We start from the raw sequence: 23,185 nt of genomic DNA on the forward strand, positions 1-23,185 counted from the left end.
AGAGTGAGAAGATACATGGTGATTCCCTTGATATGTCTTCGCTAATCTGTTTGTGCTCAAAACAACATCAGCCAACAGTCAGGTTGCCATGGAGACATGTTTTTTTATCAGCACAGCTGAATGCAAGTATGTCAGTGCTGGTGAAATAATCATGAATTCAACTAACTCAGGATTGAACAAAGGCTGTGGAAAGAACATCATAGATGGTGTAGATCATCAAAGCAGCGAAATACAGTCAGCTATTACTACACTGCTCTCTGGAATACTCCATTCTGCAATCGGGGGACTTCTGAGATATGTCGGCACTCATTGCAAAAGAGTCCGATGATGTGTTAGCTGCTTCATGACAGGGGTATAATTTACAGTAATGAACAACTGACTGCATTATGCTTTCCAAATTTGATAGAAAAATGCCATGGCTAAACACTACTATATTAACATGACTACCCAGCAAATAAATATATGGAAATTAAATTTTGACTTTGTTGTTATTTTAATGAAACACTACAGTTCAAAGGTTTGGGAGTCTGTAAGATTTTATTTTTTTAAAGAAATTAATAATTTTATTCAGCATGCAAGCAATAAATTGATTAAAAATGACCGTATTTTTAGAATGTTTTACATAATGATCACTAAAGTGTATTACTGACCATTAAACCCCAGGCAACCGGTTTCCTCTCATATCACTCTGCAGTCTCCTTCTTACATAAAATAATTCTCAATAAAACTCAAATCTACATTTCATGACCATTCATTCTTTTGTTTCATTATTCATGAATTATATAAATAATTCTGCTTTGTGTCTGCTTTATAATGACCAGATCTACATTATCCCTCTCCAGGCATGTGACAAGAGCATGTTCCCACGCACAGGTAATAATGTATGTCAGTCTACGGCACTAATATGGGTCTTACATAAAAGAATCAAGCATCCACAAAAAAATACAATCATCCTTCAGAAATGACAGTTGTGATATTGTCCCTATTAGCAATAACCGGTCAGTCTTTAATTTTCACAGCTTCAGGGTATGCTATCTGCTCTCTTTACTACTGGAATTGTAAACGTAGGGTGTGGGAGGGAGTTGTTGAATTTGTGCGAGACTGCGAGTACTTGGCTCCTCACCATTGCGCTGATGGTTTCCTCCCAGTCAGGTCGCTCTCGGGGGTGGATGCTTCTGGCAAGCTCTGGCACGATATCGTCTTCTTCCGGGTGCCGTCCAGGTCTCAGGCCCCTGAGGGGAGAGGGAATGGGATGGGATATATAGAAAGAGAAGAGGTCAGGGTCAATGTGATAGCCTGTAAACTAAAAGGATATAGCCTGCTTTTGTGCCTGCCTTTGAGAGTTACGACAGCAAAGCTGAGTGGAATATCAGATAGGCAGTGTGACAGCAAAAGTGACACGTCCTCTATGTAAGGTGGTGAATTAGAACATCCCATCCTTCACAGAGGTGTTAATGGCAGCATCATTTCAATTAGGCAAGATGTCGAAACTAATCACAGTGACACGAAAGGGAAAAATTATTATCCAGCATACACAGCAGGGAATCAAAGTGAGATCCCTACAACAGCATGTAGGGATATCTGCCAATTTAAGTCAAGGGGATCTTCTGTTTTCGTTGGAAAACGCCTGCAGTCTAGAAAAGTTGGTGCTGTTGATTTACTTAAAAAAAAAAAAAAAATAAAAAAATAAACAGAAAAAGTCATATGGTCCAAAGGGTGATATGAAAGAAAGCAAAGATATTATTTCCTTCCAAACCTGATTAATGAGAGGGTGGGAGAGACAAAGTAGCAGTCTGGCTTGTCTCACATAGGCAAAATGACAAACCACCGCTGTTCAGAGATGAAAAGTGCAGCGCGGTCAGTGGTACAGTTACACTTTCCAAAGTGGGGGATGTTCTGACAGAACAGAAAATTGTTTCCATAAAAAGACATGGAACGAATTACATAAAAGTTATTCGATATTGATTAAACCATTCTGGATGACCTGGAAAATGGCTTTAAATGTTTATTTATCAACAGAAACACTTGCGTTGAAGTTTAATATGTGATCCTGCAGTTTACAGCACAACAGTACATACAGCAAGTGTCATTAACTGTGAGAGTGTGTCTGTATTTTACTATATATTTTGACATTTTACAATAAACAAGAACTTAACACCACCACACAAATCTGGGCTAAATTAATGACACTGTTTGCTTCCTTGTAATACCTTTAATTATGTTGATTTATGGAGCACAGTGAAAATGGTTTTCGCCATAAGGGATGTGCCGGGGATGGGGAAGGTGCTCGAGATGATTTGCTGACAGGGAGCAATGTACAGACATGAGTGCTATTTAAAATCATTCTCGTTCATCTGACATTCATTTAGTTTCTGACAATAAGCCAGGCAAATATCTAATCAGCCAAATCACATGGCAGTGACTCCATTTAAGTATGTAGACATGGTCAAGACGATCTGCTGAAGTTCAAATTGAGCATCAGAATGGAGAAGAAAGGTGATTTAAGTGACTTTGAATGTGGCATGGTTGTTGGTGCCAGATGGGCTGATCTGAGTATTTCAGAAATGACTGATATATATCCAGTGAGCGGCAGTACTGTGGGTAAAGTTCTGCGGGTAAAAATGCCTTGTTGATGCCAGAAGTCAGCGGAAAATAGCCAGACTGGTTTGAGCTGATAGAAGGGCAATAGTAATTCAAATAACTCATAACCGAGGTATGCAGAAAAGCATCTCTGAATCCAAAATACATCGAACCTTGAAGCACAGCAGAAGAAGACCACACAGGGTGCCACTCCTATCAGCTAAGAACAGGAAACTGAGGCTACAATTTTCACAGGCTCACCAAACTTGGACAATGGAAGATTGGAAAAATGTCGCCTAGTCTGATGAGTCTCGATTTCTGCTGTGACATTCAGTTTGTAGGGTCAGAATACGGCGTAAACAACATGAAAGTATGGATCCATCCTGCCTTGTATCAATGGTTCAGGCTGGTGGTAGTGTAATGGTGTGGGGGGTATTTTCTTGGCATACTTTGGGCCCTTTTACCAATTAAGCATTGTTTAAGCGGCACAGCCTACTGAGTATTGTTGCTGACCATGTCCATCGCTTTACAACCACAGTGGACCCATCTTCTGATGGCGACTTCCAGAAGGATAACGTGCCATGTCACCAAGCTCAAATCATCTCAAACTGGTTTCTTGATCGTGACAGTAAGTTCAGTATACTCAAATGGCCTCGAAGCAACGAAGAATTACGAAAGTTCGGTTTTTAGTACTTAAAAGTGGCCGGTGAAATTTATAATGCAGTTAGAGCGGGAATCAAGGCTTCGTTGGCACAGCATACAACATTTTAAGATGAAAAGGTGCTTTTTGGTTTTCAAGTGCGATAACTAATGTGCTCACTCACAGGAATTAGATACTCCTGCTTTTTTTATAACACATGTTGTCTTATTCGTCTTTTGTCTTACATGTTTTGGTGCACATTAGAGCCTAAATCATATATGCCTAAACGAACCGAACTAAGGGAGAAAATGCACGAAGTTTCTAAACAAATGCCTGGTGTGAAAATGCCGTTAATCAGTATTTTAGTCTTATTTTCCAGTCTACTAATATCTAAACACACTTACAATGAGATCAATTCACTTGAAAAGCAAAACTAGCAGAATTCTGTTTAAAACAAGAAAGAAAGAAGAAGAAAAAAAAAAAAAAAAAATCAATAGGGTGAGAAAATTAAAGGGTTAGTTCACCCAAAAATGAAAATAATGTCATTTATTACTCACCCTCGTGCAGTTTTACACCCGTAAGACCTTCGTTAATCTTTGGAACACAAATTAAGTGTTTTTGCATCGAATTCGATGGCTCCGTGAGGCCTCCATAGCCAGCAATGACATTTCCTCTCTCAAGATCCATTAATGATCCATCCAAGATCCATTTCAAAACACTGCTTCAGGAAGCTTCGGAGCATAATGAATCAGCGTGTCGAATCAGCGATTCGGAGCGCCAAAGTCACGTGATTTCAGCAGTTTTGCGGTTTGACACGCGATCTGAATCATGATTCGATACGCTGATTCATTATGCTCCGAAGCTTCCTGAAGCAGTGTTTTGAAATCGGCCATCACTATACAAGTCATTATTTTGTTTTTTTTTGGTGCACCAAAAATATTCTCGTCACTTTATAATATTAATATTGAACCACTGTACTCACATGAACTGATTTAAATATGTTTTTAGTACCTTTATGGATCTTGAGAGAGGAAATGTCATTGCTCCCTATGCAGGCCTCACCGAGCCATTGGATTTCAACAAAAATATCTCAATTTGCGTTCCAAAGATTTACGAAGGTCTTACGGGTATGGAACGGCATGAGTGTGAGTAATAAATGACAGAATTTTCATTTTTGGGTGAACTAACCCTTTAAACTTGCTCTCTAAAAACAAGTCTTAATACTGCACACAGTTTTAGTCCAAGCAAACTGATTTTATTTTATGGATGTTTAGATACAGTATTGCTACTGGAAAATAAGCTGAAAATAAAGATTAAATGATTTTGTGCAGTGTATGCTTCAAAACAGCATGGAGGATTCATCCAGGTTTTTGTAGTGTACATACATGTCAGATCTCTCTCCTTCTCCCTCTTGCTGTCAGTTTCAAGCTCACATGAACACAGATCCAGCACTTCGAAGGGGAATAGAGGAGGTTGGGTTATCCATACGTTGATGACCTCAAACTGTCATCCCCCATGCAGTTCTGACACAGCAGAGTTTTCATCCATAATCACCAGGATGAAGGATGTCCAGAAAGCAACAGTGTGCTGCATTATGACACTGCTGCCAGGATTCTTCACTGATCCAGGTGCAACCAACTGCAGTGCTTAATCAATAACATGAAATTCATTTGCTTCAACTACAATGTGCAGCGGCCACGGGCCTGTGTGTATTTTGGTTAGTGAATCACTCATGGAACAAGAGCGCTCAATGAGGCATGGTGTGATGGAGCAGGCGATTCCATCACGTACATGTGGAGATGAGCAGGGTATTCTGGGGTGAGGTTAGAGAGATATGCTAAATGGCAGGCACACAAAGAATCTGCATCTGCAGAACTTCGCAGTAAGCTCTGAAGATTTCTACAGAATTAGTCTTGCTATTCAAAAATAACTCCCAGTGTGTTTATTATATTGTATATAATATTTTAGCTAATCTGATTATGCTTTTAACAGCAGATACAAGCATACTGTCAGGTACTGACAATTTGACAATACACAGTTTTTCCAGAGCTGGACAGGAGACATCGGCTCCTAAAATGAAATATTTAGAAGATAAATGACTTTAGTTGACTAACTGCAGACCAGGGGTGCGTTTCCCGTACAACTTCTTTAAATAAATCTGTTTGATATCGAATTAATGCAAGATTTTTTGCTATAAACTGCAGAAATGGCATCTGAGGACTAGTTCTCATTTTTCTCAGTTATTTTGCTTTATTTCCACATTCAATCATAGGCTCGTTCTTACGTACTAGAGCACGTACGCATATGCGCACTCTTCAAAAACGGTGCTTAAAATCTCTTGACAAACTAAAATATGTAAATGACATTTGTATATATTCAAAACAAAAGATATACATTGTACTTAATGTCAGCTTGCTTATTTTGCTCAAGATAACGATTTATTAAGTTCACATTTAATAAAAACAAGAAACTATACTTCCAACCACAGCTGGAGAGCCGTCGTTCCGACCACACAAGTTTGCGATGCAGTTTGCAAATGTTTGTTTGAACTATGGTTTTGGAAAACACCAAATTGTTGAACTATGTTAGTAACGACGGAACTTGCGATGTTAGTTAGCTAACGATGGTTTGGGGAAACGCACCCCAGGTTGATAAGGTGCTATTTGAAAAGTGCTTCATTAAGTAATAGACACCTAATGGACTTCACATGTTAAATTATAACCAATAAAATCTTTCATTTAATATTTGAATTTTTTATAGAATATCATTTTTCTTTTTAATAGCATTCATGAACAAAATGACGATTCAGTGAGGTCAACTGTGAACTCTGCAATGGTTCTGAATGATTCACTAACTGAGATGATTCAAACCACTTGCTAAGAAGAGAGTTTGAAATGGTTTTTATGAATCTTTTTGACTGACTCACTAAAAAGCCATGTCATAACTGTAATTTGTTTCTGAATAGAAAAAACTGGCACACGCTTTAATGAAACAATATCTGATGAAAAATGTAATGCATTTTTATTTGTCACGAGTCCTATTTAGTCGCATTAAAATTTTTCAAATTACAAAACTCAATTCCCCAGATTTAATCTCAAAATTAGCATATTTTTTCAAGAAAAAACAAACAAACAAACAAACAAACAAACAAAAAAAAAACAGCAAGAACTTTGAATATGGCTACCATTCTGGCTTGAATCCTGATGACATAATACAGTCTGTGTAGAATGATGTTTGTTAGGTCAAGACGGAGTGTCCGCCATTGTGTTTTGTCACAATATCCTCATCACATCCCAATGGAAGTCATTAACTCCTGGAGGCCACTGCAGTTCATGCTGGGCCTTCATAAATCACAAAAGCACCTCTATTCAGAGTCAGCAAATCATTAATGCAGATTATAGAATGAAAAAGAGAGGGCAAAATAACGAGAAAAGATTATGCATCAGAGCTCCTCTTCTGAAGATCCTGCTTGAGCGAGCACCAGAGACTTCAAAATGTTAAAGCAGGTCTCACACTGTCTGCTCCACAGACCCCCCAAGGCAGTGGTTTTTAGAGTGGCGTACCCCCTAAGGCATTTAACATCCTTCTGCGCACCCCCTCTCTTAGACTACCTTTATAAATTAAATTAAACTAAATCAATAATTTCAATCAAATTAAATCATTATCAACAAAAGCCATCTTTACACTGCATGCATGTAATTACAATGGCATAAATAATGTTATGAGATAATTTATATTAAAAAAAAATGTTCAATAGAGAAATATGAAATGGTAAAAAAATGAAGTGATACTTTCAATTAGTAAACTAAAACCGCTAATAGGTGGCAGGAAGTCACTGTCTTAATGAGGGAGTCATCGAGTCATTGTAACGAAGTAACGAAGCAACGAAGCAAGTGGCTGTATTTATGAATGTATATTTCAATTATTGACTCTCCCAAATCGTTCAAAGCAGCAGATTTGTTCACTAACTAAACTCCGCTGTGTGTTGCTTGGAGATGCACAACAGTTCTGCTGTGGCTTCTATTGGAACTATTATTTCATTGCATAGTAGAGCAAACAATGTTGACAAAACTGTGTTTAAAATGTACGTCACTTAATATTATAATATTTTTGTTTGTTGAACTCTTCAAAATCAGTAACATTTGCAATCGTGTGGATATTTAGGAAAAACTGCCTATTTTTGCCCGTATAATTTATCAACATTAAAAACAAGAACTCACAAAGGGTATGTTTCTGCATTGAATAGAGTTTGAGTCTTAAATCGATCTGTCTATATTTGTTCTTCAAACCCCACTTTAACATTGTCGAGAAGGGCAGTAATGTAGTGCACTTTGACAAGTCAGCATCACAATCACGCTACTTGTGTGGATGCAGTCAGTTTTGACAGCAAAAGAAGAGGTCATTTGACTGGATGTCATGTATTTGACCTTTAACAGCACTACCATTTTCCTGTTTGTTCACTAGATGCAGCATTTTTCCTGTTAGAAATTCATGCTTGGTTTTAATGTTATTTAAAACAAATTACTGTAAACCATTTTCATTAGTTAGCTTGTTTTCTAGTATAACTCTAGTGGCAGAGTGTCAGTGAAGTAATGCAAGTCAAACCAGCCCACACAGAGTAACACTTTCCTATTAAGCTCACTAAAATGAAATGGTTTTTAGAGGGTCATGAGACCCCAAAACACATTTTTTGATATGTGAACAGATATGTACAGGCTGCATATCACTAAAAACACTAGAAACACTCATAAATTTAATCAAGAAGTGGAAATTGGTTATTTTTTGCATTTTTCTGAGCAATTTGGTTCTTCCGGGTTGAAAAGCAAAGTCGAAGCAATGTCACGGAATCTGATGTAGAAGCGTGTATCTGCAGTGTGTGATTGGCTGCTGGGGCTGGAGAGGCACGAATCTATGTCATCCGCTTCTGAGCTCTTCTCTGCATTTATTCATGAGAATGAACTCTTTTAACCCAATCACTGTGCTGTATTAAGCATGAGATCACATTACAGTGGAGATTTCAAACAACATGTTACAACATTCAAAGTGCGCATGAGAGTGGTTTCTGCGCGGAACACAGCGATGAGTTTAACAACGCTTGCAACGGAGATCAAATATCATTTAATACGGACTGTAGTAAGAGTGTTTCAAGTTATGGAGATATTTCACATACTCTAGTGCTCTAAACAAGAACCAGCACCGTGCATGTGCATATATTTTATCACGTCTTCTTTCAAATTAAATATATATGCAAATTAATCACACTGATACAGCCATACATCTGATCATGAATGCGATGACATGAGGAATTATTCTGATACACAAGACAATGAAGTAGACCGAAAATTCAAAGAAAACTGGACAAAAAATAACTATGTCTTTATTCTTTTGTGTTAAACTGACATGTGTCATTTGTTCAGAGACTGTAGTGCTTGTAAAAGCACTGAAAATATTATTAGACCTTTTAAATGTTCTTCGCGTTTCTCCCTCGTTCTTTGGAGTTTGTTGTCATATAGGGTTATACTTTTAAAATGCATCAAGGTGCCCTCAACACTGTTTTTTGTGGGGGGTTTTCCTCCATGATCATATTTTAATATTCATATGTCTCTACAATGAGCATGCTGCAGGTCTGTTTTATTAGTTGTCTACTCCCCTTTTCCCACCCTCTACTCTCCCATTTTCCACAGCTTTACATGCCCATTTCTTAAGACTTTTTCAACTCAGGGGTGTGAACAACCAGGCTAAACTTGGGTTCATGACACTTTAACATGAAAGGCTATTGGCACTGAAATCGACGACAAAGACCATATGTTTCTGTAACTCTTCGATCCTGAAAAGGGATTCTGGAGAAATTAAATGATGGTCCACTGGAGGACTGGTGCATCACAATCAGTAAATAAATCTCCACACAAAGCTACTGTCAGGCCACTTTATGGCATTGTTTTTTGGTGATTTTGGTCTATGGAAAAGAGATAAAGTTCACTTACAATTCTAGTTTTGTTTTATATGAACAGGTTTGTGACAACATGAGACTGATTAATAATGACAAAATGCTTGAAACAGAGCACTTTACAACCAGTGCTGTGTTTCAAGCAGGGGCAAGTCCTGCAGGAATGCTTCGTCACTGTGAGGATGAACAAATTGTCAACTGACAGAAAAATGCTGATAGATATGCACTCTGTCAGCATGCAATATTTTAGGAAGCAGAGAGCTCTTCGCTGTTTGCTCAGTATTACCCGATCAATGACACGAGAAGATTCTGGTCTATTTTATTTCAGTTTATTTTAATGAACACAAAAAGCAAATCTGTGTGGCTTGTCTAACAGAGCACTCAATAAATAAATCAATCAATCATTTTTCCTGTTCCGCTATTAATCTACAGTACCACATCAAAAGAAATTATATTTTACCCAAGTTGTGAATTTGCAGTCTGAACTGAATGCGATTTATATATATATAAAAATAAATAAATAAAAATTCACAGACAATAACAGAGTAATATAGAGAGACAATAAATAGACATGTCTTTGTATTGCATTGTCTTCACTGGCTGTAAGCATGCAGCACTACCATTGCAGACTAACGACCCACTGATTAACTTGCAGTTACAAAACACAAAAACATTCAGATGAAATGGAAATCTGATTTCATTGATCGAATAACTATTGGTTACACTGTACAGTAAGGTTGTAAACATTCATATGAGCCAAAGAATATATAAAATATATATTGTGTTATTGTTCAGTGATGCAGTACTGGTAGTTCATAATACAACAATATGATTCAAGTACTGTTTAAGTACAACCATATGATTTCCGGCGATGGAATAGCGGAATCCAGTCATAAAAACGTAATTTACTGTATAACGTGGAATATCACAGAATTTGTCAAATTATTGATGAATGAATAAATAAAAAGTAGGTCAGTACACTTAAATCAAATCACGATATAGACTAGTGTCTGTGAATATTAGACCACAAAAAGACTATTTAAATATGAATCCTGCATGTTCTGCGTGTCTCTGTGTGAATGAATGGCGGAGACGTGTGGTTTCATTTACCACACACACTGAAGCACACGTTTTCATCCTCTGCCGCCTCACTATATGAGGACATGAATGCATGCACTTCATCTCCAGAGCCGCTCTGAGAGTCACTTCAGGAGCATTTACCGTTTCATTTGAGAAAAAAAAAAACTATTGTCATATCAAACACACAGAAACTCAAAGTTTATCACAGCAACCCATCAAAATAAAAGTTTGGTTTAATTTAAAGAAATTGTGACAGAAATATATTACTGGTGTACAGTAGAATTTAGCTATGTCTCAATGCAATAATAATACTAACACTTATAATAATAATAATAATAAATTATTATTAAAACTTTAAGGAATAATCACAATTTTTCTTCCATATTTTAATTAACAGTAACACTCTGTTGTGCAGCACTTTGTTTGACAAAAAAAAAAAAAAAAGGAATCCAGAAAAATTTAAATGGAGAAAAAAAAAAAAAAAAAATTATATTATATTATATTATATTATATATAAACGGAATTTGGGAAAAAATAAAATGGGGCCCTACTACAGTAGTATACATATATATATATATATATATATACATATATATATATATATATATATATATATATATATATATATATATATATATTATATAAATAAATTCATTATAAAATTTAATATTTAACTTTCATTACTGAACAATAACTATATATTACATAAGATAATAAACAATAGTGAACAGTGTATTTAGAAATTAATATTAAGCAAGGGTAACTGTACAAATTATTTTTTATTGTTAGGTTATGACAACTAATCCATTAACTGACATTAGAATTCTACAACCTTATTGTACAGCGTTAACAAACAATCAATAAATGGCTTGTCACATTTATGAAAGCTAAAATAAAAACGCATAAGTTACAACTACACGATTAACTGCTTATCAGTATCAATCTCTCACAAATAGCATTTGCACGAGGAAAAAAAAAGAAAAAAGATATACTTCAAAACTACAACTTAACCTGCAATCACTTTAGCAGTAAGGTGTTGAGATGGGTGAAAATGAGCCTTACATGGAAACAGTGACCTAATGATTAAGGATTAAGGTAGTGGTTTAAAAATCCAAGCAGACCAAGATCACAAACCCATTTTATCACTTTAGTGCCCTTGAGTGAGGCACTAAACCTCCAAGTTGCCTAGGGCAGACTGGCCCTGCAATCAGCACACAATAAGCCGCTTTGGATAATAACAGTCTCTTAAATGGCAAGTAAATAGCCACGCGACCATCTGATCTACTTCAGAGGTCTTGCACAGCAACCTAGATGCCGTCGATTAGAAAGGTAACAAAGTTTAGCCATCAAAATTAACTACTGCATACTCTTTACAGACTGTTCTGCACTTTAAAAAGCAAACTACTTGCCAAGCTGGAGGCTGTTCAATGTCAGAGTCCTACTCTAGAGGCTGCTTATTTAAGATACGCATGCAGTGCAGCGGCAGGACAGCATACTGAAGGACTGCAGTGCTCTAGGCCATCAGAGTACCAGGGACTGTGAAAGCAAAGCCTCAGCACAGCTTAAGCATTTCCCCTAGTGACTATGAATCATAAGCATGGGTGTGTATGAAAATGACCACCAAATCTGAATGCTTTCCACAACAGCTGAGAGAACATGCTGCCTCCCCTTGTCCTTTACCTTGCCTTCTTTCGCTGATGTTGTGCTAATATTTAATATATGCTAAGCTGTGGCTGCCATGGCAACCCTCGGCATACCAGATTTGGACTGAGTTCAAGTGAGGCTGAGGTCTAAAATGGCTGGACAATAATCCTCAAAACTCAGGACAATCGCAGCAGAGCCCAAAACCATTGGCGGGAAGGTGATGGCAGAGGGATTTAGGGCAGAATTTCAGAGAGGAAGCCAAAGCATGCAAGCTCTCGTGAGTGCTGCAGATCATGTGACTTGCGCTCAGAGCACAGCCGTGAGAGTGGGTGGGTGGGAGTGTACTGGCGTTGCAAAGCTTTTTATTGGCTGCCACAGCTTTACTACTCAGCATCGTGGATTTTCATACAGTTATCTGACTGCAAAATTTGGGCTTTAATGATGGCATGAGAGGAATGACATTATTCCGAAGTAATTAATGACCTCATTTTGGGTATTTACCAGTTCTAGCAGCTTGGTGATGTGGCTATTCATATAATATGTTAGATATATAAACGCAAGTCCCTAAAATCTTTAGCTTACGTTGTTTCTGCTGCATCTGCGTGTACCTCCTAGAGCTCGCACTTCTGACATTTCTCCTCAAGCCCCTGGAGAGGAATAGGATGTACGTGCCCAAGCCTTCGCTGCGCACACACGCTGCACACAGAAATAACCTCTACAGTTATGAATGAAACAGCAGGGAAGCAAAGGGCATGCTGAGGCAGGGACGCAAACACTCACACAGGAGCAAGAACGCAACACACACGTTGAAACAAACAGGTACCTTAAACGAGTAAAATAACCCAGGTGAGATAGAAGACCCTGTGGAGGTCTGATGAGGAAAGACAGTGAGTCTTACCTGTCAGAGATGTCATGACTTCCTGTGGCTCCGAGCAGTCCAAGAGCTGCACTTCCCACCACTGCAGCAGCCCCACTGCCAGCCTCCATGATACTGACTCACTGCAGGAGCAGCCTGCCAGAGAGAGAGAGAGAGCGCGAGAGAGAGGCAGGGAGGGAGAGAATGAGAGCAAGGGAGAGAGAATAAAAAAAAAAAAAAAAAAAAAATGTAGAGTCAGTACAGAGTCAGAAATGAGAGACGAAACAACATAGACAGGGCAAATGTGAGTGTAAAACAAGCAGAGGAGAGAAGACAACAGTAAGATTGTGTGTCTCTGGAAGATAGCAGAAACCTAGACAAATCTCTGATATTCATACTCTGTTGGGTACCTTCAGGATGATGCTTAGACTTTAGGAAAATGATATTCATCTGCTTTCAAATGGTGATATTGCATTCATTCACCTTGATCTGACAAGCAGATTAACAAGGTTGTTATGTGGTATTTTGAGATTATCATATGATCCGATACCTGTATGCCTGATTGCTTTTTTGTTGTAGAGCAAAATGTCCAAGTATCATCAAGTTTTGTTTACAACAGACCTTATTTTATTCATAAATTGAAAATCCCCATTATAAAAACCCACAGGAAAAATCGAGGGAACCAGTGGCGAATTAGTCTTCTGGGTTTTGACATCATTCCTGCAGCACTCTATAGAGATGCCAACTGAAGAAAGCACAAGTGTAATCTCTTAGAAAATATAATAATAATAATAATAATAATAATAATCATCATCATCATAATACAGTTATATAAATTTCAAACAAAGCATCATTTAAAAATCTTTTTTTCTCCTTCAATTTTCAGCACAACGCGCCTAGAATTCTCCAGTTTGTAGTTTTTACTCAAGGCTAGGCCATCCTCGTCTCTAAATATCGGCATCGGCTGTTGAAGATCCCCATATCAGTTGTTCAATAAATCAATAAAACCATCCAGTGTAAGATGGTCTAATGTGCCCTTTCCTTGTGCAAATACTTAGTAGAGGTTATTAAATCTTGTTAATAGTACCATTAAAGTTGCCACCCAAACAGACACAAAGCTAAGAAAAACTCCCACCCCAAAGCTCTGTGTGGATTTAATTGCAGAGACAGGAGATAAATGACAAGCTGAACAAGAGAACATTCCTCATCCATTTAAAACAACAAACCCCTAAACCCACACAGCCATCCTCCTTTAGTAGCCATCAACCACCACCATGTGGCTTTCTTTGTGTCCTTTGAAGCAGACAAGGGAAACTTTATGAAAGACTGGCAGGCAGAAAAATTGCAGGAAGCACCATACACCCACGCACACTCAAAACGCAGCATCATGTCAATGAGAGGGATGGGCTGTTATGAGAGTTTGGTGCTGGTAGAGAAGAACTTGTGGAAAGTTTCCCTTGTAAACGACTCTTTCAACAATTTCCGTGTTGAAACTGGCTGCTGCGACTGCTTAGACCAACTTTATCATACAAGAGAGTGAAATAATTATGACATTAAATCATTAAGGATGCCACATTCTATATAAAAACAAATGTGAGTACTATGATATGACCAATCACACAACCGTTCTGGTTTCGTAACCCAGATATCTTGTGAAGCAGCTCATACTGCAGGAACGGTATCATGGAAAATTTTAGTGGTTTTGAAACCGACGTTTTCAAACCATGGTATACCTTGAAACCGGTAACTGGCCCATGCCTACTCAAAGTAGAATTAAGTGACATTTTAAAATGCTTGATTTAAAAAAAAAAGAAAAAAGAAAAAAAAAAAGTCCTTGATTGCAATTTAACCATGGTGTTCAATCAGAAAAATACTGGAAGTGGCGCATTCCATAGACGAGAATCCACAAACACAAAATGTTTCTAAGGCTGCAGGCGCTGCACGATATATTAAAACCATTTAAAAATCATAATATAGCATAGTGTTATTGTGAAATCACAAAGGCTGCAATTCAATTAAATATATGTGCTGTGGATTTTGGCGTGATTTGTTGTTCATGGCGATTTCAAAATAAAAGTTTAAACCCTCACTCTGAGTTTGCGCGTTTTGATGTCCAGGTCTTTTTGTTCAAAAAATTACAATTACAGTGTAGCATTTCGATCATAAAGTAGCGGCCAAATTTTAAAGATTCAGTGGACATTTGAAATAAATGCTGTTTGGCCAATATTAAACAAGGATTTGATCTGCTGTAAAGCTTAACAACAACGATCACCAGGCCGCTAGCGCCCTCTGCAGGCCTTTGTTATAATACGTAATGTACATTATGCACATTAAGTTGATTAATGTTTATATTATGTATATTATATTATGTATTTTAATAGTATTGTTCAATAAAACTATATGATTACTTGCTTTTGATCCTTTATTTGAACTAATTATTATTGCCTCATTGTTACATGTATTTTAAGTCATTTTAAAGGCCATTGCTCAGGTCTATTTTTACTACCACAAAAAAATATCTGATTACTCAATCAAAATAATACACCAATTACTCGATTACTAAAATAATTGTTAGTGACAACCATAGATTTGTTAAAACATTTCAAAATGCACCTGCATTGTTTTGCATTTAGTGACTTTTAGTTGAATAAAAGATTTTTTCCAGTCAGCTATTTTGTCAATGAAGATCTCTTAAAAATAGTGTTAAAATATCATCTCATCTCATGAACCCAATATCATGTATCGTCTCGTGAGCTAAGCATATCGCCACACCCCTAGTTTACATGCTGGGAGAAATCAGGGTATGGGGCAAAAATCTAGCTGTGTCGATCGGTTTATGCCAAAGCCATTTATGACTTTAGTCTGATAAAGGAAAACGTGTTAACGCGTTTATATGACCATATGCATTGTTGGCTTATTAAGCATAAACAGGTAAAAAAAATGTACATGTAAATGCACTCAGTGTCTTTAGTACAGCAGCAGTATGTTGGGCAGGTTTTACAGAGTCATCCTCATTTCTAGTGTTTGTGAGCTCAGTGAAAGACCTTATCCCTGCCTCCCACCATTCAGCAATGGGGAATAACTCCTGACATTTACACTGCATCACAACATTGAGTGTTTTATAAGATTCAAATTACTGTACGGTCATATAATTCAACTGCAGGAGAAACCAGAAAAAAAAAAAAAAAAAAAACATTTCAACACTTGGCTGACGCTTGTCATTGACAAATGAATGGCTCTCCGATCAGTGTTCTCCAAACAATCATGACACTGTTTACTCAAAGCATTTCAATAAGTAAAATAAGCAGAGAAATGTATACCATTTTGTTGTTGGAATAGGTCAAGACCATGAGAGGCTATTGTTTTGATTTCAAATTGAGCTTACATATTAATTTATCGGCATCACTTCATTCTCAGGCTATAGTTGCCAGAGAAGTTTCGCAAAGGCAAAAGGAGGACAAGTACATTTTTAAACCTAACTGTTCCAGACCTCCAGAGCCCAATAATGGAACATCAGCTTCATGAAGATATGGTTGAAATATGATCTCATTGACAGGCAGACAATCTGTCTGGTGTAAGACATGGTGGCCTGCACTAATTTGAAAAAGATGAGATTTGTTTACATGGCATTACATCAGAGGGCAAAACCCAGCCTCTGCAAAGCATTACCTCAACAAATGTAACACAAGGCCTGTTAGAGTATCTATTAAAATATCCAAAGGGATACACAGCAGTTTAAAACTAGGAATCATGTTTCCCCCCATTTCTCACAGCTGTCAGGCAACATCTCAATAATACAAGATTCATATCTTTGTACTGTCTGCTGCTGGCAATAGTATGCATTATTTCTGAATGAAAATAATGTATAAGCAAGAAAAAAAAAAAAAAACATCAAATATATGGGGAGATTGTGAGGATCTGTTCATTAAACAACAGATTGTTTGCCATATCAAAACTAAATCAATGAACTATGTATACTCCAAGGTTAACATCTGTGAAATCTGTGAACTGTTCGATAAATCACAGAAAGCAATTTTCCTTAATCAGTATTATATTGTTTTCAAAAAATAAATAAAAAAAATCTAAATTTACTTAACAAAATTGTGTAAAATATATCTTTCCAGAGATTATTACTTGTTTTTTTTTTTTTTGTTTTTTTTTTAAAGCATAAACCTCACTAAATTTTGTTAGAATTATGCCTTAACACAAGAAAAAAAAATGTCAATGGGAAAAATGAATTTAAGACATTCTCTAAAAGCAAGCCTTAAATTATCTATATATTCAAAGTTGTAGAAGATTAAGCATGTTTAGATTTTTTTTTTTTTTTTTTTTGCAGTGTAGCAATTCAGCATGTCTCTTCATCCCAAGACATCAGAACTTGCTTTGCCTTTTTACATAGACATTAGACACAGGAGAAGCTGACGAGCAAACTTGTTCTTGGTAAATAAGGTAATTACTGGAGTTTGTGTTGAAGAGAAGAGCACCTCTATAAATTCAGTGAAGAAACCAGAGATAAGAGTAAATAGCATTCAGCCGGTAAGTCCATGAGCAAAACACTGCCAGAGCTCTGATGAAGCCCTGCCTCATTCAATTATATGCCAGGAATACTGCAGCTTTGAACGGATTTACACAGGATTTGTATAGTCAGATCTTACATCTGAGAATGAGAGAATGAGAGAAAAATAAAAATAATAAAAATCTATATTATATCTAGGTTATTTTGAGCATCGCTGACCCTGTGAAAAATTACTGTGCTGTAGCTCAGATCTGTGTTTATCAAATGAAAGTGCAATTAAGACAAATAGTTCAGTTCAGACTTCCCATCTCCAACCACCATACCATGACCACTCAGGAAAACAGCCACTCAGCCAACCACAAAAAGGCATATTTTCAAGCCCAAAATTTGAGGAAATGTGTACAATATATCATGTAGCAGATACAGTGCGATGCATTTTGGAAATAGTGCTATAATATCACTTTCTGTGAGAGGTGACTCAGCATGTCTTTCCCCTTTCATTTGGAGTTCGGGGAACTTCTAAAAGCCCTGCCAGATTCAATACAGTGACCTGCCAACTTCGCAAAGAGGAAATATGTGCAGTCACACAAAAAAAAAAAAAGGTTCAGTAAACAGCATCATCAAGGTAAGACATGTCAGCGTGTTTTGATCTATAAGGTTATTTATCATGCTAATGTCAGTTCAGCCTGGAAATTTTAGACCCAAAACCTGTGTGAGAATAATTAGCATGCTTTGAAATGCTTTGCTGCCCATCCCGTGGGTATCGCTATTAGATGGCTGTTCATGCTTAATTAAACAGAGAAAACAAAGGGACAGTTTGTACTGTCAACCAACCTGAACTTACTATATTTAGAAATTATCACCATCCCAACCCCCCGTTTATTTAAATAGCACTTTATACAAAAGACTGCTTTAAAGCAAGCAGCTTTACAGTATCAAATATGAAAAAGTCATGCAGTCACTGAATGGACTATGATGACTTTCTGCTGTTAAATACTTTAGAAATTAAAAACTGCTATTCTGTGAACCTTTAAAACATATACACTAGGGCTGCTCGATTATGGCAAAAATCATAATCACGACTATTTTGGTCAATATTGAAATCACGATTATTTAACACGATTATTGGTGGGTGATATGATCAAAGTCTTATTTCATGATATGAGTAATTTTAAATGTCAGTGAAATTTCACAATTATCAATACTAGGTTAATTAATGTAAGCAAAAAGTCCTCAAAACAGCTACAGAAGACTAACAGTCAACAATTAAATAAGAACAAAGAAACTAATTACAAACAAAGCAGACAAAAAATACAACAGAACAAAAATACAAATGAAATAAACAGTGCTTTAGGTTTTTCAGATAGATGTACTAACAGTGGTATTTAGATAAGTAATACCCAACAGAAATTGAATAAAGTAATCAAATGTAAAATAACTGCTGTATACATTAAATATAGACTAATTCTTATTTAAAATTAAAAAAGTTATTGATTCAAGAGCAGTGAGTGATTTTATCTTTGTCTTTTCTTGGATTAACAATGACTTTAGCAATCATTAATGTTGGCTGCTGTCCCTTTAAGAGCTGCGCAGACCCAATATAGACCTACTGTTATGCTGCCTTCACAAGGTCTCAGAATTATGGTAAATACGAGTTTCCTAGGTAAAAATTGCACATGAACACCCTTTCATTTCGCAACATGAATGCGATGAGCTCGTAATCACAAATTACAGAAGTGATAATTATCAAATTTCCGATAGCACGTGAAGGCAGCAATACATGCGCACTTTCTCAGTGTACACTTAAGACATAACGGACTGCATTTACGAGGAAACTTACCAAAACGGCATTTCAATATATTTGTGTTGGCTATTTGACTTGATTGTGTTGGGCTATTTTAGCGTGTATCTGAAGCCCTTTGCTTATGTGCGTTCCGCACTGTCTCAGAGCGCGTGCACAGGTGGCCGCCTAGGGAACAGCGTCCGTTTCGCGGCTTAATGTGCTTTTAATAGCATTGTTTAATGTTTAATATCAAGCATGTCCCGAAGTTTAGCAACAGTAGACTGCATTTTACATCGCTCTCTTATTCGGCTGATTTGGATGTTAAGTTTGGGTTAGGGAGGAATAAAAGTGCACCACTGTGAAGGAAAGGAAAGTGTGCTGGACGGAATGCAGCAGCAGTATAGTAACTGTTTTACCTCGATTATCTTGTTTTCATAATCGTTGGAAGCCAAAATCGAAATTGAAATCAAAAATACGATTAATTGCACAGCCCTAATATACACCTAAATAATCCTGCAATCACTTTACTTTTTTCCCTTTACTTAGATTGCACAAAATAGTGATTTGTGATATAAATGCAAATAATACTGTCTTGATTAAATAAAATAAAGTTTTTTTTTTTGGTCAGGTTTTATGCATATGGTGGCGTTCTTTATGAGGTTTTTTTTTCTAAAATTAGATCTTTCTAAAAAAACAAGAAATATCGCAATATATTGCCTTTCTTACAGTACCACAATATATCGTATCGTAACCCCTGTATCGTGATACGTACTGTATCGTATCGCCAGATTCTTGGCAATACACAGTAGAGACCTGCGCGGGATGGATTTTTAAGTCCCGCTCCCGCAGGATTCTGTCCCGCTCCCACCAAAAATGTTATATTGTCCCGCTCCCGCCCGCAGCATTCATGTTTTGTCCCGTTCGCAAAATCCTGCATAAAAGTAGTTTATATAGATTTTTGTCCGTACATCCATGAAATATTAAGTTATGTCGCCACAACATCCCAGCATAAACGCTTCCGATAAAATATTTGTTAATAAAGCATCAACATTCACAAACCAGTTAGTTTTAACCGAAAAGCAAGCTGCTGCGTGCATGGTTTGGTATGGCAGAATGCGTGCAAAGAGCGCTCCCTTTATGACTAAAAAGCTGACATCTCAGTTCATCGCGATCTCACAAAGCTCTGTTATAACACAATGAATATATGAACAATGAATCTTTCATAATGATTACACTTTGTGTGTTATAAAAATAGGATTCGTGAGCACGCAAATTTCAGCACTGCATAAAAACTCTGGCGTTTTGAGTGGTGAGAGGATTCTAACAAACACCTGATTGTGTTGCGTCTCAGAAATCAACAGATATGTCTGTGATTGGCTACATTGCTCAACACTGCAAACACAAGTTATAAATAGAATCTCGCTTGCAACTGTAAATCGTTTTTATTTTATATTAGTTGTTCTTGTTGCTTGTTTAAATATTTCTATTTTCCCGCGAATCATTTGATTCTCCCGCAACCCGCACACGAGTAGCTTCTCACCGCCCGCGCGAGCCCATCAAATCTTGTCCCGCGCCGCACTCTGTTGCGTTGGGTCCCGCGGATCAGAGTGCAGGTCTCTAATACACAGCCCTAATATTATATTATATTATATTATATTATATTACATTATATTATATATACACACACACACACACACACACACACACACACACACAGTAGGTACGGAAAGTATTCAGACCCCCTTAAATTTTTCACTCTTTGTTATATTGCAGCCATTTGCTAAAATCATTTAAGTTCATTTTTTTCCCTCATTTATGTACACACAGCACCCCATATTGACAGAAAAACACAGAATTGTTGACATTTTTGCAGATTTATTAAAAAAGAAAAACTGAAATATCACATGGTCCTAAGTATTCAGACCCTTTGCTGTGACACTCATATTTAACTCAGGTGCTGTCCATTTCTTCTGATCATCCTTGAGATGGTTCTACACCTTCATTTGAGTCCAGCTGTGTTTGATTATACTGATTGGACCTGATTAGGAAAGCCACACACCTGTCTATATAAGACCTTAAGCTCACAGTGCATGTCAGAGCAAATGAATCATGAGGTCAAAGGAACTGCCTGAAGAGCTCAGAGACAGAATTGTGGCAAGGCACAGATCTGGCCAAGGTTACAAAAAAATTTCTGCTGCACTTAAGGTTCCTAAGAGCACAGTGGCCTCCATAATCCTTAAATGGAAGACATTTGGGACGACCAGAACCCTTCCTAGAGCTGGCCGTCCGGCCAAACTGAGCTATCGGGGGAGAAGAGCCTTGGTGAGAGAGGTAAAGAAGAACCCAAAGATCACTGTGGCTGAGCTCCAGAGATGCAGTCGAGAGATGGGAGAAAGTTGTAGAAAGTCAACCATCACTGCAGCCCTCCACCAGTCGGGGCTTTATGGCAGAGTGGCCCGACGGAAACCTCTCCTCAGTGCAAGACACATGAAAGCCCGCATGGAGTTTGCTAAAGATGGTGAGAAATAAGATTCTCTGGTCTGATGAGACCAAGATAGAACTTTTTGGCCTTAATTCTAAGCGGTATGTGTGGAGAAAACCAGGCACTGTTCATCACCTGTCCAATACAGTCCCAACAGTGAAGCATGGTGGTGGCAGCATCATGCTGTGGGGGTGTTTTTCAGCTGCAGGGACAGGACGACTGGTTGCAATCGAGGGAAAGATGAATGCGGCCAAGTACAGGAATATCCTGCTCGAAAACCTTCTCCAGAGTGCTCATGACCTCAGACTGGGCTGAAGGTTTACCTTCCAACAAGACAATGACCCTAAGCACACAGCTAAAATAACGAAGGAGTGGCTTCACAACAACTCCGTGACTGTTCTTGAATGGCCCAGCCAGAGCCCTGACTTAAACCCAATTGAGCATCTCTAGAGAGACCTAAAAATGGCTGTCCACCAACGTTTACCATCCAACCTGACAGAACTGGAGAGGATCTGCAAGGAGGAATGGCAGAGGATCCCCAAATCCAGGTGTGAAAAACTTGTTGCATCTTTCCCAAAAAGACTCATGGCTGTATTAGATCAAAAGGGTGCTTCTACTAAATACTGAGCAAAGGGTCTGAATACTGAGGACCATGTGATATTTCAGTTTTTCTTTAATAAATCTGCAAAAATGTCAACAATTCTGTGTTTTTCTGTCAATATGGGGTGCTGTGTGTACATTAATGAGGAAAAAAAATGAACTTAAATGATTTTAGCAAATGGCTGCAATATAACAAAGAGTGAAAAATTTAAGGGGGTCTGAATACTTTCCGTACCCACTGTGTGTATGTGTATATTATATATATATATATATATATATACACACACACACACACACACACACACACACACACACACACACAGGTGCTGGTCATATAATTAGAATATCGTGAAAAAGTTCATTTTTTATTATAAATTATTTTAAAAAATGAAACTTTCATATATTCTAGATTCCCTACATGTAAAGTAAAACATTTCAAAAGTTTTTTTTTTTTAATTTGTTGATTAGAGCGTACAGCTAATGAAAGTCCAAAATCCAGTATCTCAAAATATTAGAATATTTACATTTGAGTTTCATTAAATGACCATCCCTACAGTATAAATTCCGGGTATCTCTTGTTCTTTGAAACCACACTAATGGGGAAGACTGCTGACTTGGCAATGGTCCAGGAGACAATCATTGACACCCTCCACAAAAAGAGTAAGTCACAGAAGGTCATTACTGAATGGGGTGGCTGTTTACAGAGTGATGTATCAAAGCATATTAAATGCAAAGTTGACTGGAAGGAAGAAATTGGGTAGGCAAAGGTGCACAAGCAACAGGGATGACCGCAAGCTTGAAAATACTGTCAAGTAAAGCCAATTCAAACACTTGGGAGAGCTTCACAATGAGTAGAATGAAGCCGGAGTCAGCGCATCAAGAGTCACCACACTCAGACATCTTCAGGAAAAGGACTACCAAGCCACTTCTGAACCAGAAACAACGTCAGAAGCATCTTACCTGGGCTAAGGAGAAAAAGAACTGGACAGTGAACAGTGGTCGAAAATCCTCTTTTCAGATAAAAGTAAATTTTGCATTTCATGTTGAAATCATGGTC

General features: G+C 37.4%; 1 protein-coding gene across 6 annotated transcripts in view; it reads right to left on the reverse strand.

Annotated features, from left to right (window-relative positions):
• The window catches only part of arhgap32b (Rho GTPase activating protein 32b), a 106,305-nt gene that overhangs the window by 55,185 nt on the left and 27,935 nt on the right, over positions 1 to 23,185 (reverse strand). For 4 of the 6 annotated variants that reach the window (XM_051878920.1, XM_051878919.1, XM_051878921.1 and 1 more), the window contains exons 2-3: positions 12,790 to 12,903; positions 1,124 to 1,232 (exon numbers count right to left, since the gene is read on the reverse strand). In XM_051878920.1, the coding sequence (XP_051734880.1) occupies positions 1,124 to 1,232; positions 12,790 to 12,878 (198 nt within the window). In that variant the 5' untranslated portion in view covers positions 12,879 to 12,903. Of the gene's footprint in view, positions 1 to 1,123; positions 1,233 to 12,473; positions 12,588 to 12,789; positions 12,904 to 23,185 lie in introns of those variants that run through there. The other 2 variants (XM_051878922.1, XM_051878923.1) reach the window with 2 other exon arrangements.

This window comes from Ctenopharyngodon idella, chromosome 21 (assembly GCF_019924925.1).
Source record: "Ctenopharyngodon idella isolate HZGC_01 chromosome 21, HZGC01, whole genome shotgun sequence".
In the NCBI taxonomy this organism is placed as follows: domain Eukaryota; kingdom Metazoa; phylum Chordata; class Actinopteri; order Cypriniformes; family Xenocyprididae; genus Ctenopharyngodon; species Ctenopharyngodon idella.